The sequence below is a fragment of the Apaloderma vittatum genome, unplaced genomic scaffold (genome assembly GCF_000703405.1).
Source record: "Apaloderma vittatum isolate BGI_N311 unplaced genomic scaffold, ASM70340v1 scaffold5166, whole genome shotgun sequence".
Classification (NCBI taxonomy): domain Eukaryota; kingdom Metazoa; phylum Chordata; class Aves; order Trogoniformes; family Trogonidae; genus Apaloderma; species Apaloderma vittatum.
In genome coordinates, this window is record NW_009722206.1 from 33,634 (window position 1) to 52,838 (window position 19,205).

Here is a 19,205-nt window from a genome sequence, read left to right on the forward strand (position 1 = left end):
TGTCCGACTTAGCTGTAGAGGTCAGAACACAATAATCACTGATCTGACATATATTTAACCTGCACTGATTGGGTTCACACCAGCTGCGATGAAATGCAGATGGGAATCTCGCTGCAATGTAGACAAACTTCCTCAGCTACCAACTTCAGCATGGATTGGATTCTGCTCCTTTGACCTTTCTTCTCCTTGACATTCTGCAAGAGCAGCATTTTTGTGGTATTTGGTTAGAAAATGCTGGAAGGGCAGTAAATCTCACTCTCATTTTGAAGGTGGTATAATTCTTGAGTGAAATACATGTTTGAAAAGTATGTGTGTTACTGTCTTTAAAACTGAGATACTGCGAGGCATCTCTCTGAGCCAGTGCTAGAATCGGTTGTTAAATGCATTTAACTGAAAAATAACTTGGCTTCCAAGTCAATATTCTCCTCTGCTTGTGCTTTTTATTTATCAAAGCATTTAAGAAATCTTCAGGGGTTTTTATATATGGGCTGAGTAAGGCTGTTCGCATCTGAGCAGGTCCTTAAACGCTTTGCTAAAGCAGGGCTGCTGAGTGTGTTGCTTCTGTAACTTGTTAGCTTCTGGCTACCCAAACAGCTCCTTTAAAGTCTGAATTTGTTAACCGAGAGTTTTGTGTTGTCCAACGTCCTTCCCTGTTCACTTGCTCAAAGCTGAGTGAAATGTGTGTCTTGTTGATGGCAGCTTAAGGTAATAAAAGAGCAGCTTTTAGGTACCCACGGATGGGCCAAACTGATTACTGGGGCATTAAAAAAACTTAGCATTTCTATTCTTTTAAATGCTGTGAAAAGTTTTATTGTTGATTTGGTGCACTGCACTGATTTCTAAACGTGTTCCTGGGCATGCAGTAGGAAAAACTGATGAAATGACAAAAAGTCTTGCTACTTAGCTGTTGCTTTTGAAACAAATGCATTTAACTACAAAGCAAATGTAAGCTTATTGAGTAAGGAATCATCATAATTTTTTTACAAAGTATTTTAAAGAACTATTTTAAGTATACTTAAGAATAAAGGTAGAATTGAGCAGAAGTTTAACTTCTTTGTACTTAATTTAGTTTGTTTTTTTAAAAAAATAAGCTGCTGTTACAAATGGACAGAATACAAGAGTGTTGGATTTGCATTTCTTTAACTCTACATGAAATTCACACACTGGACTCCAAAAGATATCTTAAAAAGCTCTTTATTTAAGGTAGGATATGTTGGCTTTTTGTTTGCAAAGGAAGAAGATGGAAATATGTTCCTTATCTGCAAAACCTTACTGTTAATATTTAGAAGGGAAATAAAGCAGTTTGCCGTAACACAGGATAAACAATGTAGTTAGAGACTACATAAACAGGCTGAACAAAACCCCCTGAAACTGAGCAGCATCACGCTCCAGAGTGCCTTACCACAAAGTATATTTAGCGACCTCTGGACTTTGAGAGGACTGATGCCATGAAAAGCCACAATCAGGACTCAGTAGTCTTGGTAACTATTAAGCAGGTCTTTATTGCAGCGCTGGAGGCACAGGGGATCGCTCCTCCTGCCGCGTGTGCCGTAGGGTCAGATGCATCGCTTGTATGGAGGTTCTACGTACATCTGCGTGGTATTTCCAAGGAATGATTGACATACGTCACACCCACTCCTGCATGTGCATTACCTCTTGGTGAACTTGAGAGATATCTGGTGGTCCTTTACTTTGTCCTCCTCTTCATCGCCGTGTTCTGGTGAGCTATGGCCTGTAGTCCCGCGTTCTTGCTGACAAGCAAGGTCTGCTGGCTTGAGGCACCCTGTGCCTGTTTATCTCGTAGTAGCCTTGCGCTCCGTCCTCGGAGATCAAGTCCCATCACAATGTGCGTGTGGATCATCTCACAATGCAACTGTTACGTGGTTCATTGCTGCTGCTTGTTTTAAAAGACTTTTAGCTGGGAAATTTCCATCAGGCTCTTGCTTCAGAACTATGAAAAGACAGTAAGCAAAACTAGGTATAAAAACCTCGATGAAATCTTTAGGAAAGTGATGGTTTCCTTTCGGGCTGGAGGGACAAGCCAAGGCTCTGCTCTCCAGTCCCAAATTTCTGGCCGGGGGCTCTCCCCAGGGACTCGGGCTGGTGGCTCGGTGGCGGCCTCCCGACAAAAAAAAAGCGCGGCAGGAGCTGGGGAGGGATGCGGGGCCGGGCCAGGAGCTGTGAATCCTCCATCCCTGGCTCATCGGGAGCGGTGCAGATCATACACCGGTGAGAGGGAGCTTCTGTACCTTGCCTGCAAACACATTCACAAGCAGAATTTACAACCTTCAGTCTGTTTTGTATCTTGTGGGGTTGTTTTTGGTTTTGTTGTTTTGTTTTTTTATTTTCCCCTCCCTCATTTGCTTCAAGAAAAACAGATTAATGGAGAAGGATGTTCAGTGCAAACAGGTTGCTCGGTTTTGCTTTAACATTCAGGGGATTTGCAGCGTGTTTACCATACGAGTGTACGTGGGCCTCAATATGTTAAATGTTGGGGGTTTTTATACACTCTGTTCTCTTAAGTACAAAGTGTTTACATGGCTTTCACAAGTATATTAAGTTTTGTTAGAATTGGCCCAAAGAATAAATTTTCCATTTTATTATGCCCCCAGACAGAGCAGTCGTCAGAGCTTAACTCTGCTCTCTGCTTGCTGTGGCAGTAAATAGTAAAGGCTTTCTTTTAAAGATGAGTCTGTAAACTGCAGCGTTAGCATTACAATGATTTATGTAGAAAATTGCTTTAGCACTGTCAGAGGCCTTCAGAGAATAATATGGCAGCCTTTCATATTGAAAAGAAAAACTCAAACACAACCAAACCACAACACCCCCCCCCCCCCAAAAAAAAAAAGGAGAAAAATCCAAGAAACAGACCCAGCCAGCTGTGTCTCTGAAACCCGGTGATCAGAAAGCTGGGTCTCCCTGCTGGGTGGCTCCCAGGTCTGGCAGAAACATGAGTGTGTCCCTCCCAGAGGCCGTGAGGTTTGGGAGCAAATGGTGTGGGGGCTTTTCTCATCTGCTCAGACTTTGTATTCTTCTGGGACAGCCTCCCATTTCTCCAAAAGGTCTTAGAATGACATTCAAAGGTTTTGGATAGCCAAGGTTTTTTTTATCTAAAGGTGTTGTGATTTACAGAGGTGGGGAGAGAAACAACTTGGGTTTTGGCTGTTGCAACCTTACTTAACTCATCGGTTGTATCTTGAGACAGTTTTCAAAAGCTGGATCTTTCCTTTGAGGTTCTTTTTTTATTTATTTGTTATTGCTTGCTTATTATTCCTTTGCCTCTGAGTAATGAACAAGATAGGAAGAGGTTTCTCTTGGCTTTCAAATGGTACAATTAAGTCAGTTTCAAGATTGTATTTTTGTTTGTGTTGACCCTTTCATTAATGTAACCTTAAATCCTTTTTTTCAAAGGTGAACTTGAAAGAAAACCCATCTGTTAGGACCATGTTTTACATCTATTCACTGAATTTATTTTTTTTTGTTCCCCTTTTTACTTTGGACTACAATTACTTGTCCGTATAAATTGTTAGATCTAGGCATTAACAAGGTGCCTTTAGTTCTGTGCCCACCGTAACAAGCCCCCTTTTTCTTTTATATAAATTTTTTTTTATGCCCTGGCTGGCTAGGATTAGATGAGCCATTTTATTAAGTTTGTGACCAGCAATGCTTCTATCTTCGTGCTAAAGATAAATGGAAGAAATGTAAGTGGGTTTATCCTTCATGGGATTATGTTTCAGAGTGCAGTAGATGCTGCTTATTGAACAGATGAGAAATGAGGAGGGCTGAATTCTTCTTCTAGCGTGTTAAATCGATCATTTTTAAAATGGTCTCTTATTTACCAGTGGCAGCTCAAAACTGTGGATGGATCTGTCTTATTTGGGCTGTTCTCACAAGTGGAAGGAAGAGAGAAATGCTTGGATAGAGAGAGACTTGAACTGCAGAGTGCCTGAGGAAGCTTGAAGTGTAACAACCTGAACCTACTTCAAGGCTGTGCTTTTCCTGTGCTTCTCTTACTTCAGCTGATATTTTGACCCATAGACCAGAGGTTGTCTGGGCCTGAAACAGGATTGTATTGAATTAGGACTGAGTAAAGTACAGAGCCTTTCCCTTATTCTCTCTGTTTCCTCTGGAGTGCTTAACTGATACATTTCCTAGTCCATAATTGGGGTCTGGATCCCTTGAGCAGAAGCTAAAAGTGACTTCATACCCAGCAGAAGGGTTACACTGGTGTCAGTTCAGATCTCTGAATTCTGAGACACTCTCAACTCTGTAGTGCAGCCCTCCAAGTGCCCAGGATGGCTGCCAGTACCAAAAGGGACTCTGAAACCAGACAAGTGCATGCCTGCTCCCAGCTCTAGACTTGACCTGGAAAGTAAACCTGCTGTGGAGAGAGAAGTCTGGTTTTCCATCAGCGGTACAAGATTTCACATTTAGGGGTAAAAGCTGAAATTGGGGAGTTAATTAATGGAAGTTGCATGGCCACCAGTAGGACTTCCCCCCCCCGTAGTAATTTCAGACTATTTGGTAGTAGAAGGATTTTTCTTCCCCCATTCTTGTAATATTTTGAGCCTGTCTCCATCTGCATATAATTAGATGAGAGTTTTTATTTTGATTTAAACTGTGTGAGTTTTTTATAAATGGTCTGTTAAAAGTACTGAACAGTCTTCTGATGAATTTGGGAACTGGCTTTTAAACCAAACATGTTAAAGAAAGATTGCTTGTCATTTTTTGCTGAAGAAACTTGGTGCAGTTTATGTAAGCTGTTTCCATTTCTTGACACAAGTTGCTTCGTGGTTGGTGGCTGCAGCGCAGGGCAGTGCAGCGTTAGAGCTGGCTTCCCAGAGGGGTTGTGCAGGGTCCCTGCTCAGGGGTGTCCAAGACCTGGCTGGAGAAGGCCCTAAGCACCCTGATCTGACCAAAGAGCTGCCCCTGCTTTGAGCAGGATCTTGGGTCGGGAACCTCTAAATCTTGGGGACTGTGCTTTTGTGAGAAAGGTGCATGATCAGCTCCTTTGGAACTTCAGGCTGTGTCCTCGGCTTTCTGCTGGGTGTCATCTGGCCCTAGGTTTTAAGAAGCAATGTCCTTGTGCGACTTTGTCGTGTGGAGGGCAGAGTGAAAGTCTCTCCTGTGAACTTTGGGATCCCCCACTGAAATGGAGGTTAATCTGAACAGGATTGCGTTTATTAGAATGAGACTGGGCTTTTTGAAGAGAAGCTTTGTAGAAGTGCAGGAACTTTAGATGCTGTAGTGTCAAGATTGTCCTCTAAAATCAATATTTAGGGTGGGAGGATGGTACCATGTGCAAGTTGTGTTGCATCACCCTTTCTTGATTGATCAAGTCTTTTCTGTGAGGCTTCTGTTCCTCCTGATGTTCATATAATAATGGCCATCATCCGGCAAAAGTGCTGTGTCTCAGCCTCAGGAATTGCAGTTGCAAGCCATGAAAACTATGGTTTTGCAGCATCTTATGTGCAGAATTTCCATGCTGACAGTGTTGGTAAAAGGCAAAGGCAGATTTTTCTTTAATTCTTCCCCAATTTTATAGCTTGCTTTAAATGCTGTGTGTTGATAGAGTGAATTTTTGTGTCTGTTTGAAGAAACAAGCGTGTTATTAATGGAACACAAATTTCTGTAGCTTATTATGATGTTCTTTTAATTCTCTAGCAATATTTGTTGGAAATGCCTGATTTTGCTGGGAGGTCATTATCTGAAAAGTATTAGCATGCCTTTGGGGTTTTTTTGTTCCTTCCTTCCTAGCTAGAGTAGTCACTTAAATGGTAGGTAGTTGGACAAAAAGAAAATATACTGAGGTGATGTGCAACGCCTGCAAAGATGTAAGGTGTTGACTTAAACAGTTTTGAGAAAAAATAAAACTTACAAGCAGCTCGGCTTGGAGGAAAAAGGCTTGTGCTAATGATTATTGTATTGTCTGTATTGGTAGATACAGACTCTAAGACAGATATTTGAGATTTATATGTGTTTTGTAGAATGAATTATGGAGCGACATGTTTGTGCAGGATTATGTATTAGATTATTTTATAAATGTGTGTGTATATGTTTGTGCAAATGAAGGTGGAAGCCAGATCAGGTGTCTCTGTATGAGACTCTGTGAAATCAAGCAGATTCTTAAGTACCTTTATTTTTTCTAAAGAATAGTTTAAGGATAACGTACAGAACACTAACCGAGAGATGAAAAACGCCATCAACACTAACTGCTGAGACAGATTTGGCAGTTGGATGAAAAATGCTTCGAATCATGTTTCTCACCCTTTCCTGTCACGAGCAGACAGCAGGGCCACGGGAGTTAGTTGCCCCAGCTCCTGCTTGGCTGCTGGAGATGGCTCAGCTGTGGTGGATGGGCTCGATGCTGGTGCCTGGACTTGTGGTGCCTGTTGGGTTGAGCTCTGAGGTGTTTGAACGTGGCACTGACTCCAGCTGACCCGCGCGGTGCTCTGCCCCGGGCTCTCTGGCAGAAGGGTCAGTGGTGCCCTTGGGCAGATTTGGGAACTTGGGTTGATGGTACAGCAGGCTGGCCTGGGTGGCCATTTATGCTGAGTGATGGGACCTCTGGCAGCGTGGTTGGCTGGAGACAAAAATGTCCTCAGCTGCTGCAGCTGAATTATGGAGGAATTGTGGAATCATGAATTGAAGCTTGTGGATGGGCTGTGGTGTTTGCAGTCCTAGTGTTGATGGAGGTCCCCGTGCTGAGCTCTTTCAGACGTATTTACTCCCCTGCCTCTTCAGCTCTGTCACCAGCTGCTGTGCTCAATAAGAAGCAGCAAAATCCTTGTTGGTGTAGTAATAAATGTTGGTGGCTTGCAGAAAAGCTTGCAAGCTTTTGAATGGCCTGATATTTAGAAGGTACCTCAGTATTTATCACAGCTGATTGAGTTCCTTCCTGCTTAATGCCCTAGTCCTGGTAAGACAGGACTGCTGTGCAGAGAACCTTGCACCTTGGTGTGGAATGGGGTTTTCTCCCTCAAACCTGCCCCTTACGCAGCTTGGGCAGAGGCTGCTGTCTCCCTTTCTGGAAATGTTTCCCAAGCTTGAATGCAGAAAGAAGGCTCCTGAATATGTTTGGAGACTTAAAACTTACTCCACCTTAGTATTTTGTAAGATGGGGCTGTGGTCCTGCTGCTGTCAGAGCTGTTTGCAGCCTCTCCTGTATCAGCCCAGCTGGGAGGAATGACAGATCCTGGATTGGAATATAGATAGGTTACCCAAAATATTACACCAGGGAGACTGATAATTTGGCTTGAATTTTAAATAGCATCGTAAGAAACATTCTGCTTTTAACTGTTGGCATTTTTAGTTAACATTTCCCTACTTTAGCTTGTTTTAAATGGTGTTTGTGGAAAAACTGAATCTAATCCTCATTAACTTGCATGGTAGTTGTTTGCAACGGCTTTGGCTCATTCTGCTTCTGTGTATCTGGCATATAAACCCTGGGATTGTCGTCATCTTCTCTTCAGCATGCAGAAGAGCATCGCCTAGCAGTAAAGTGGCTTTTCATCAATACACTTTATGTTCGGTTGCTTGCAGAATTCAGTAGTTCCCTATAGGTTTTCTCATCATTAGTGCTAATTAAGCCAGGTTCCCCCTGAATACGTGCATTAAAAAAAAAATCCTCTGCGGGAGAGCGGGATGTCTCTAGCTATAGAGTCTTGTAGGCAAGGCTGGAAGTCTGCTCTGGCTTCCTGTGAGATTTTAGACAGGTTCAGGGTCACTTCCCTTTTGCTTTCCCTGCAAAGTGAAGGGGGTCCTGGTTCTGAAAGTTGAGCTACTGCAGGAAACGTAATTAATGTCTCGTAGTATAGTATATTCTGACTTGGATTTAAAAGAAGGATGACTCTATTTTATCTATTTTATCAAAGCATGAGAGTAGCTCCATTGGTTTTGTTTTCAGAGCTCCAAGATGGAATTAAGCCCACCAAACCTCCTTGATTCAAATTTAATATTCTTCTTTAAACAAGCTCTTAATGGAATGGAAATATTGCTAAGTGGTCTCTGTTAGAACTGATGGCATTTCATTACACTTAAAAGGATTTTTGCAAGCATAAGGTGGGCCTGCAACTAGGTGTAACGACATTGCCTTGTCAACATGGTACTGTTTTATGCCTTTCTTCAAATGGAGCAAAATAAAACTCCAGCCTACTGTGGCTGCAGGAGGGGAGCTGGAAGCGTGACTGCAGTGTGACTGGTGCAATCATGTCTTCCCGAGGGAGCCAGGAGCTGAGAACCGCCCTTGTGTGCAGTGCAAGCTTTGATGAACTGCCTTGTAACACCCTTCCCTGCCTGCTTCCCAGCTGCCAGGGTGGAAGAAGGATAACTGATACACAGAGCTGACCTTCTGGTGTCTTTCTTTTATGCTTCAAATAAAGCTTTGCTTAACTATCAGATTTCTGAAGCCTGGAGGATGTGTGATGGCAGGGGAGGGTGCCCTGGGTGCATTGGGCAGCAGCTGAACCTGGAGCTGGAACATCCCAAGCAATTCCCAAGGAATGGGTTCAAACTGAAGGAGCTTAGGGTCCTCTGTCCCGTGTTCTTTATTAGACTTAGTAGGCTTGAATCCGATGCACTGAGAGGCCATAATTAGAGTCGTCAAGACACCTTTACCTTGGTTAGAGGACGAATCTGGCAATTTTTTGGTAATCTAGGTGTCACATCTAACCCAAATTAGTGTGATTTTTCAGGGTTGAATGTGTTTGATTTGTGATAGAATGTACTTAAGGGGAGTCTCATTTATAGATTTAACTTATGCATCTAGCAGTCTAGAGAATCAAAGGTTTTTCTTTAAATGTTCCTTCCTGAGTGAGATCGTGATATGCTTGCTCAGTTTGTGTTTTGGAAAATGTTTTGCAGTAAGGGTTTTGGACTGTGGAGTATGTTCAAACAGCAGCAATCTGGCCTTGCCGCTGTGGCACAGGACTTGGAAATACCAGCAGTGACCTTATTTAGATGATGCTCTGGAGCAAGGACTAATGCAACTATTGGTTTATTAAGAAGGGGGGGAAAAAAAAAAAGAAAAAAAATGGTGTAGTGTTCTCTTGTTACTTTTATTTCTGCCACTCACAGCTTTAGCAAAACAATCTTTTGATACTGAGACTTCATACGCTTTGTCTCGGTAGCCTTTGTTTTATGTGACAAAACTTAGACTTTAAGCTAATGGAGCACAAAACTGAGTGCTATAATGGCAGCTTCCCATGCCTGAAGATAGCTTTGTTTTTAAAAACTAGAAATTAGTATGCTAGTGCATGCTTGGTGACACTAATTGCTTTGCCTTAAAATATCAGTCTGCTGTAAAAACAGACTCTCAGTTATGTGATATTAATACCAATTTCTGTAGTGGTCCCAGGTGCCGAACAGTCTGCTGTGGTGGCCGTGGTGTTGGGTTGTAACCCAGGTTTCTAATCTTTGATGCCTCAAAATGAGCATTGGAAATAAGCAACCAGGCTGTGACATGGTGGGACTTGTTAGAAGTGGGGTTGTCAGGAGTGGTGGGATATCCCTCAGAGGCCAGGGAGTACAAGCACAAAGTGAGAAAGGAAATGTAAATGAAGAGCAAAAGCTGCTGTTAGTTAGCCCTCTTTCCTCCCACCAGTGAAGTACCCCCAAAGTGAAAACAGAGTTTTGATTGTTGCAATTAAATGTGGGTACACAGCAAGATAGGAGCTGGGATTGTTAGAAATACAGGAATAGAAACGGGACCATATTAGGTAGAAGATATAGATAGATATATATCACAGTGTGTGTGTGTATTTGTGTGTGTATATATATGCATATATATGTGTATATATACACGTATGTGTATATATATTTTTTCCATGAGAGGGACTGAGTCATCTAATTTGTGGAAATGACAACTCCTACGGTCACAGATCTCATTACCAAGTCATGGCTAAGACATTTATGATTATAGTAGCAATTGTAGAAGATATGCACGGGAGAGGAGCAGTCAGCTGCAGATCTTTAACAGCAACTAGTGACGCAGTTACATGCAAATACAGTTAGGTGCAACCCCGCTGCTGGCCTGATTTGAAGGAGTAGATATAGCATGTACTCCATTCTCATAAGGCTTGCTGGGCTAGGTGCCCGTCCAGGCTGACCCCTGGGGCTTTTCAAACTGCAATTTCTGGTACAGCATGAGCTGCCTGGGGGTTGGCTGGAGGAGGCCCAGCCCCATGTTGCCCCTGCAGAAAACCACAGAGCCTACCAACCTGGCCACCACTTGGGAGGTTGTCTTGTGGCCTGTGAAACCAAGTTCTCTTGTGAATTTTGCTCTAGATAAGCTTGTGTATAAGCAAGCACAATCATTACATCAGGGATAATAAATGGTATGTCCATATTTATTTCTGTTAACATGTGGTATGGAGCATTGTTCGCAGATTACTGATGCCATCATGGAGTCTTGCAGGAGTAAGTACCAGGACTATGTGCATGTGTGGCTTTTAAAGTGTGACTGGGAGGGGAGAAACCCTCATCTGTCCTAGGTCAGTCTTGTGGTGAGTGCCTCCTAGCTCTAGTGTGGAATGACTTGTTGAACACCAGCCGTGCTGTCGCCTTGTTCATAACCTGAACGATAAGGCAGCTGCTCCCTTCCTTTCATCAGTGGAGCTGCCCATCTGTATGCATTCTCTAACTCCTTCGTGTTCTCCTGGGGCCTGGAGAACAACGGCACGCGCCATCAGGCTGCGAATGGAGCACGGCTTTATACAGTGGCAGAACTGGTAAATACTCCTGCTTTACTGCTTCCCCACTGGTCTGCCCTCAACAGCAAGCCGAGCTTCCAGACATGTCTCAGAAGCAATTTATTTCGTAATTCGACTTGTTAGCTACAAGTGCTCTCCAAGGTCATAGGTTTTAGCATTAAATAAAGCAATTGATTTATAATCTCGCAGATTGAGAATAGAGATAAGCAGCAGAGCAACCAGAACCCTTGAGGACATGTTTACTTTCTAGCAGCTCGTAATGGTATTTCCATAGGATACTGGCCATTAACTTTTTAAGAAAAAGAAAACAGTGGCTTGGGAACTGGAGACTTTTCTCTTCTCTTTTCCCTAGAACAAAACAATAGTTTCCTTTCAATCTAATTTTTGTAAGTAAATTCTGTTGCACATTTATGAGTCTCTTTCAAATATCCAAAAGCTTTTTTGTCCCCAAAAGATTCCTTATAAAAATTCAGCTAGTCTTTGCTGGTTAGAAATGTGGACTTTAAAAGTAGGTTAAAAAAATAAGTAATTAAATAAAGGCACAATTGTTAATTGTTTCTAATGTGCACATCTCTGAGGAGCAAGAACCACTTTTAGTCTAAAACTAAACACTAGGTGTTTGAACGATGTAGAATGCATCTTACCCGCAGTGCTTCCCTGATGTCTGACCTGTCTCTCATCTCTAGAGGCCGTTGCTTTGTGCAAGGACTAAGGTAGATTTATAGCACACAGCAACGGTTGCTGCTCCATCTGCACTCTGAGATGGTGAAAATATTAATTGTTGGTCCTGTATTAATTCCACCTCCAATAGTGGCACCAAAATACATTGCTCTTATTTTAGCAGGATGTTAACAGCCATTGCGCGTGTTTTATGTGTTGCTTTGGCTTGCTGGTGGCTCTGTGCCTCTCACCACAGGTGACGTGGATGCTGCTGTCTAGCTGGTTTATCTCTTGACTTGACAGCCTTTTCGACAAAAAGGATCAAGTATTTCCTACTGCTCTACTGCGTGTTATCGTTGTGCAAATGACTAATTGCTTTGAGGAAATGTATCTCCGCAAACCATAACCTTGTTGCTCTTCAGAGCTGGCCCTGTTTTGTCTTTTGACAAAATAAAACCAAGTTCTCTTGTGAATTTTGATCTGGATAAGCTTGTGTATAAGCAAGCACTTGCACTGACACAAAGACTTCAGCAGTGACAGGAAAAAAAATCGAGCTAGTTAAATGCAAAAAAGCCTTGCTTGGTACTGAATGTATTTAGAAGACTTGTAGGAAAAACCATGAAAATAACTGTTGCTGTGCAAGTGGGTTGTTTTGTCCCAATCGTGATTAGTCCGGGGGAAGGATAACTTTGCAAATATTAGGAATAGTCTTATGTGGTGAATAACCCTCCTCGAGTGGGTTGTTTTGTCCTAATCGTGATTAGTCCAGGGGGAAGGGTAACTTTGCAAATATTGGGAATAGTCTTATGTGGTGAATAACCCTCCTCATTAGCTATTTAGATTGTTCTTAATTTTCTAGTAAATTGCTTGCTAAAAGCCAACGGACAGAGGGTGGGAACACTTCTACTGGAGACCAGGGTGCAAGGGTGGGTTAGCCTTGCTGCGTGGGGTTTGCCTGCCTCTCTCTCAGCCAGTGAACATCTGTGCGGGTTTCTGCATCTGTTTTCTCCCTGCAGTGTCTTTGCTGCTGTTTGAAGGTCACAAGTCTGACAATCAATTTCATTGGTTGATGCTTTTTATTAATTTTTTTAATGACTTGTTAACTTTTATAGGCATATTGAAATAGTCATTTGTGTCTATGGTGTGCCTCTGATTAAAAAAAAAAATTGAATTAATGCTAGAGAAGCAAACCCACCCCAGGTGAGAGAGGTTCTATTTGGTTCTAATAACTTGGCTTTTTACCAAGCATTGTAATACTTTTTTTTTCTTAGCAGAAGGCTAAGGGTATAAATTGAATCCAAGTAGATGAATCGCTGCCATCAGTTTAGTTGCACTTTACCTGAATCCACAGGGCAGCGAGCAGGAGCTGAGACAGCGGTTCAATTAAGATTGTGGTACGAGTAAATCTATTGTATTGTTATAGAGGCTTTCGATTATAAAATTCTTCCACAGAATAGGGTGAACTGACAAGACAAGACAGCCCTGAATGGTGATTTTGTCCTGTTTGTGTAAAAAGTGATTAGACCTGGGCAGATCTGGAGTGGGGGGAGAGCAGTCTGGCAGCTTAGATGAATTCTTTCCCCCTCCTGTTTTGTTTAAATAGATGTATGCTTGCTTGTTTCATTCCCCAGCCATAAGCGTGTTCCTCTTCTTTGCCTTTTGGAGGCTTCCGGTTTTGCAGGCTTGACCTGACTGGCTCATTTCTCCTCGAGCAAGCAAGCAGTTGTGAGTGGGACCGTCTCCTGCCTCTGCTTTGGAGAAGCTTTAGATGCCCAAGTTAAGAAGCCAAGTTTCAAGCTGTTTCAGTGAATTATTTTATACCATCAAACTGCATATCAACAATCCTCTTTCTCCATGGCATTAAATTTATCTGGCTTGAAAGCATTTCAATGCCTTTGACTTCTCAGATATGTTGAGGGGTAGAAAACTGTAGCTGTTATAGCTATGGGGGCAGCCTAAAGAGCCCTCTCTCTTCTTGTAATTGGTTTAATGCTTTTTAATTGTAGAAAGCTACTTTAAACACCTCTACTCTCAGGATGTTTCAAGCTGCATCAATGTGAAATCCATGTAAACTCAGTTTTCTCTGCTGCCATTCAGAACTTGCTGCCTGCTTCTCAAATGCTCTGGCTTCTTGGAAGAAAAAAATGTGCCAGGGACAGCAGAAGTTGATTACTCAGTGGGAGAACCCCAAAAAAGACCTCATAGTAGTAGATGATTGTTTAGTCAAGAGACTTAAGAGCTGGTTAGTGATCACAGAAACCCAGAGACTGAGGGCAGATGCTGCCCACCCCAAAACCCTTCTGGCAGGAGTAGCCAGCTGATGTCTCGTTGAGACCGGTGCTCCTGAGAGGAGGTGGATGCATGTTTTCACCCACCCTGCCCTGACCGTAGGGATGTGTCTGCCTTTCTCTCGGATCTATTTCATGTGCAACCTCAGGCTTTTCTTATTTGCAGCTTCACTTTGTTATAAGGTGACTGCTTTTATTTCTAACTTCATTGATATCTATAACAAACTTGCCCTGGAGGTCAAGACAGAAGGTGCCTCAGCTTCCACAAACAGCCTCTAAGTGAAAGTCGTAACGTGCATGGTTTTTACAGTACTGGTGATACCCGTTTCAACCCTCTGTTGTTACTCAGGGAATTTAGAAGGTTTTTTCCCTGCAGCCGGTTTGTTCTGCGTTAACACTTCAAGTTCACTGAGCTGCTGTATACAGGAGCGGAGGGATGCAGTGATGCAAGTGAGAGAAATCAGTGGGCAGTCATCCTACAGTGCACTGATCGCACAGCTGAACGGTGGGCACGTTTCCAGGGTGAGCTGTCACCTTTGGTGTTTGGGTACCATGCGGCATGTAGATGGTTCAGCTGAACTGGAAAACCTGCAAAGCACCTGAACTAAGATCCTGGCTGTGGCAGGGAGATTGTGCTGCCACAGAAGGTCCATGTCAGTAAATGGAGATGTGGATGTGTTTGGAGGGCATTAGAAAATGATGCCTGGAAGAAAAAAACCTACGTTTTGTTGGCTTATGTGCCAGGCTTGACCAGGATGTTCTGAGTGGGGTATTTGCTCACTGCAGGTTGTGATTCTCAGCTCTGCCATACAGAGACGTTCAGGTGGTAAAATTCTCCTACTGGTAAGTAAGGACATGTGTGGTGTTGCACAGTTCTAACCTCTGCTTTTGTTTCTCAGTATCGAGTTCGACCGAGACTGTGACTACTTTGCCATCGCTGGGGTAACAAAGAAGATTAAAGTGTATGAGTATGGTACAGTCATTCAGGATGCGGTGGATATTCACTACCCTGAGAATGAAATGACCTGTAATTCCAAAATCAGGTAGGTGCTGACTTTGTATTTAAATCGCAGCTTTTTCCATTTGCTGGTTTGTGTGCAGTAGCTGTTCTGCTTCCTTTATCTGTTGTGGGAGTGGGAGAGGAAAGCAAAAAAGTAGGAGCTGCTGGAGAGCTTTCTTTGAACTCTGGGTGAGATTGGGTGGCACAAGCAGCGTTACTTGTGTGTGCTGGGCTCATCCACATATCTGGAGGCAAAAGAGACATGGAGTAGTGAACTGCTTTTGTGTTCCTTGCAAATGCTGTTTGATGCCCACTCAGTTAAAAGGAGAGTGAAAGTGAAGCAGTGGATATGCTCCAGGTCAAGTCTTAGCTTGTTAAAAGATAACTTCCGTGCCCAGTTCTTCGTAATAGCCACCGAGTCCTTGTTCTCTTCATCAGCCAAATCCTTCCCATTCTACTGAGAGGCCACCAGTCCTCAGGAAATGTGCCTCATTCACACCTTCTGCCTATGAGTTTGTCTGCCCGAAATACTCTTCTGCTGAGCCTCGTAATATCAACCTCTTGGGATAAGACCTTGCTTAACTTTTGCTTCGGTGCTGCTATCGTTACTGTCACCTTATTTTCATCTTGTTAGATTACTTAAACCAAAGAAGTATAGACCACCATGTTAGAAGTTCAATTGAAAGAATCCAGCTTACCTAACTTAAAAATCCTAATTCAAATATTCTGTTAAAGCTCAAAAGTAAATAACTCAGGCAATCAAAGCAATTCGGTATTATAATACAAGTCTCCAGCATTTCTGTTGAACTCATTTGTTTTTATTTGGTGCTCTACATTTCAAAAACAGTAAAGCACCTTACAGAAGTGTAAGTAATAAATTTATATAACGGTCCAGCTTCTGTGAATATAAAATGTTGTGCAACACGATTAATAATGTTTGCAAGCCTGCTTTATAGCATAAAAAGCACACTTGGTTTTGTATTTGACATGTTTCTTAAGATAGATCAGTCACTGTGTACCACTCACGCTGATTATTCTTGGGAATTGTGTAACGCTGCTTTACAAAGGGAAAGATGTAAACGCAGCTGGCCCTGGAACTGGCTTTCAAGATGGATGTAAGAACTCTGAGAGGGGAGCGTGCTGATAAGCCATGCTGATTATGGAGCTTATGTTTTTCTGGACTCGTGAGATGTTCAGCATTTTTCACTGAGTCATTGTGGAGTTCACAGCGTTCAGCTTCATTATTCTGGAGAGAAGAGCAGACTAACAGGAGAACCATCTAGCAGTCAGATAATGCCTTTTGCTTTAATTAGAAGGGGAGAAGCAACGTGCATTCGGTATTTCTCTGAGATGACTTCCACACTTGCTGCTTCAAATTTGACAGGAGTTTACCCTGGCGATGTTGCCAGGCATTAGGTAGTTGTTTGCTCTCCCTTCTCCAGCAGCTACTGGTGAGGAAAGCCGTGTTAGCACCTTCAGTGACGTTACTTTTGTCAGCTTTGTGCTCCAGACAAGTCACTGTTTGCATGCAAGGCTTTCTTCTCTTCCTCAAATTGCATGCATTTATACATTATATATAGATATACACGTGTGTGTGTATATATATGCGTGTGTATATATATATGACTGCTAAATGCATTGTCCTCTGACACCATATCTCAGCAGTGGGGGACAGGGTCCTCCTCTTTCATTCCCTTGCCCTGGTTTCTCTCATTTCTCTAAAGAAACGTCTTTTTTTCCTGTTGGCATCTCCACGTTGCATCAGCTTTCCTTCAGCATGTGGGTGCTCGTTTGGTTTTGACAAAGCGAGGCTGTCAGTCAGATGCATCCCTGCTACATCCATTAGCTGGGCTGCCAGTCACCCGTGCTGGGCCTTGCTGGCGCAGTCTCGAGCAGCAATAATAACTTGCTATTCTGAAGTGGCGTAGCTTGAGGGAGAAGTTATATACGAAGGCTGTAATTTCATTATGGAATATTGCAGTATGCTGAAAATGTGCCTGTGTTATAATAATAAAGAGAAATAAATCACAACAAGTGGAGCCTGCTTTTTGTGAAAAGCCTTGGCTTAAAGCTGTTGATCTTGATTTGGGTGGAGGTGCAGCTTCTCCCAGAGCCTTACTCTATTGCTTACTGCTCTTTCCGATATCGCAGACAGATGTGTTTCTGCTCTGGCCGAGCAGCTGGCTTGTGACACCAGCACAGCGCTCAACATCCCTTCCGTCCTCACGCGGCACCAGCGCTGTCTGTCAGCGGGTGCTCTGGCTTTCCAAAGACGTGTCATGGGACACTCACCCCGAATTGATCCTGGCTAACCTTGTTCGGAGTGGCGATGCTGGGACATTAATCGTTAGTGTTGCGTTGGTGACTCAGCAGCAGCTCTGATGGGCTTTTTTTTTTTTTAAAGAAAGTAGACAGATGACAGCGTTTGTGAGGACTCGTGCCTGGCCAAGAGCAAGTCTGCTGGCCCGGAGCAGCTGCGGGAAGGGAAGCCCTTGCCTGGGACGGGGCTGGCACCAGCCCAGCCCTGCTCTGCCATGTGCCAGCTGGGTGCCCGCTGAAAGGTTGAGCTTCGTGCCAGCAGTAATTGATTGGAGGCTTTTCTGGAGCAGAGCCCTGGTACCAGCTGTAGCTGAGTCTTTCTTCCACTTTTCCAACCCCCTCTGTTTTTTTTCACACCCACCTGCTTCTTAAATACATGCTTTTATTTTTTATTATTTTTTTTTTGCTTTTTCATAATCTGCTGAGCTTCCTCATCCCTATTTTTATGAACGGGGAGGAAGTCAGTGTATTGAGTTTCTATTAAATGTGCATCGTGTCCCCTGGGAATGACGGTGGCATAAGCTTTCAGGAAAAACACAAGATGACACATAAATCCTCATAAAAATCCCATTTACAGATTCATAGCTTCAGTACAAGAAACAAATCCTAGCATTGTGTAGTAGCTATAAACAGCACCCTGTGAGCTAATTATGACTTGCTCGGTCCCTGGCTATGGCAGACAATAAGCTGTGGCTCCCCCCCCGCCGAATAAGCTGTGGCTCCCGCCGTGCAGGAGAAGATGGAGAAAGGACAAGAAGAGGATGAACAACTCGCAGAGAGCCACAGCTCTTCTCTCGTTTATTCAAGAGGCAGATTTGTTGTTTTGCCATAGGTTGCAGGGAGGGAAAAATAAGGAGATCTAGGGTTCAAGTAAAAGAAATTGGCTTTAGGCCTTGTTAATCTACAATAGGTGATGTGCCAGTGCGGTTAGGTAAACATGCTTTTGAAATCCATATTTAGTATTCTGCATGCTCACCACTGTTTGTTTGTAGCATCTGTATTTCAGTGATAGATGTTACCACAAACCTCCAAAATCAGCTACATCTGTTTAGCCAACTGCAGTAAAAGCAAACCATCAGTAGGCTTTTTTTTAGGAGGCAGCTAGTATTTTATTGTTTTCATTTTTTGGTGTCAAATCAAATGTCATTGCTCTATCCTAATCGCAGTTCATGGGCACACTGCTGTCAGTTTATAAAATGACAGTTCTCACTGTTAAGTTTAAGCAAAAACTTGCCGTATGGTGTTTTTCATTGTAGAGTCTTTGCTATTTCAAGAGGTATGAGCTTTCTTTAAGCTGAAAAACCTCACGAGTTGGTTGTGTTGGATGCCCATACCTGCAATGTCGAAGACATTTGACACCAAACAGGTTATAAGGAAATAGACCTTCAGCTTTTCCTTAATTCCCGTTTTCAGAGTAACTGCTTCACTTTGCAGTAAGATAAAGATTTTTTTTAGAAGTATTTGTCTCTTAACCCTGCTAGGAGTTTTCTTTGCGTTGATTAGAAAAAGATGGTTTGGTTTGTTTTTTTTTTTTTTAAACATTCCTAATTGAAATGATTGATTAGAAAAAGATGGTTTGGTTTGTTTGTTTTTTTTTTTTAAACATTCCTAATTGAAATGTAATTCTATATGTCTCTGAAGTATTTGGTTAGCTTTGTTATTCACATGGATGTTTCTTGCAGTGAAAGAGCTCTCCCTTAAAAATATTTCAGTCCTGAAACTGCTGGGCATGGGTTTGACTCACAGTAATAGACTGGATGTGAAGCACTTGGCACTCAGAAGCGGGTCAGACCACAGCAGTTTGTGTCTTATTAAAAGCTTTAACTCCATTTAACTCTCACTGCCAGAGGGATGGTTGACACCGGGTAACTTGATCCCACATTTGAGACGTTTCAGCCATAAAAATACTGGCTCATGAAAGAAACATCAGCGTGACTGGCAGCACTGAGCTGGCCCACTTGTGTCTCCAAATAAAATGAAGGATGCACATGAATCTTTACAGGGTCAGTGTGTCTGTGTGTCTGGATCGGATGCCAAGGTTAGGAGAGTGTTTCAGAGGTTGGTGATTAGCTTTCAATTAGAATTTCTCCAGGCTTATCTCCTAGGAAGGAAAGCTATCACAACTTCTGGCAAGATAAACCTCTGGGGTGTAACTACTGCCCTGTTTCTGGATTAAAGAACAAAGCAAATCCTGAAAAAACACAGCGGTTAGTATTTAAAGTAAAAGAT

At 42.8% G+C, this 19,205-nt stretch overlaps 1 protein-coding gene across 1 annotated transcript in view; it reads left to right on the plus strand.

Annotated features, from left to right (window-relative positions):
* Nucleotides 1-19,205, plus strand: part of RFWD2 (ring finger and WD repeat domain 2, E3 ubiquitin protein ligase) — a gene marked incomplete at its 5' end in the record, with an annotated part of 119,472 nt that overhangs the window by 33,328 nt on the left and 66,939 nt on the right. Inside the window, one exon of the mRNA XM_009871676.1 lies at nt 14,557-14,700. Within this exon, the coding sequence (XP_009869978.1) occupies nt 14,557-14,700 (144 nt within the window). The remainder of the gene's footprint in view (nt 1-14,556; nt 14,701-19,205) is intronic.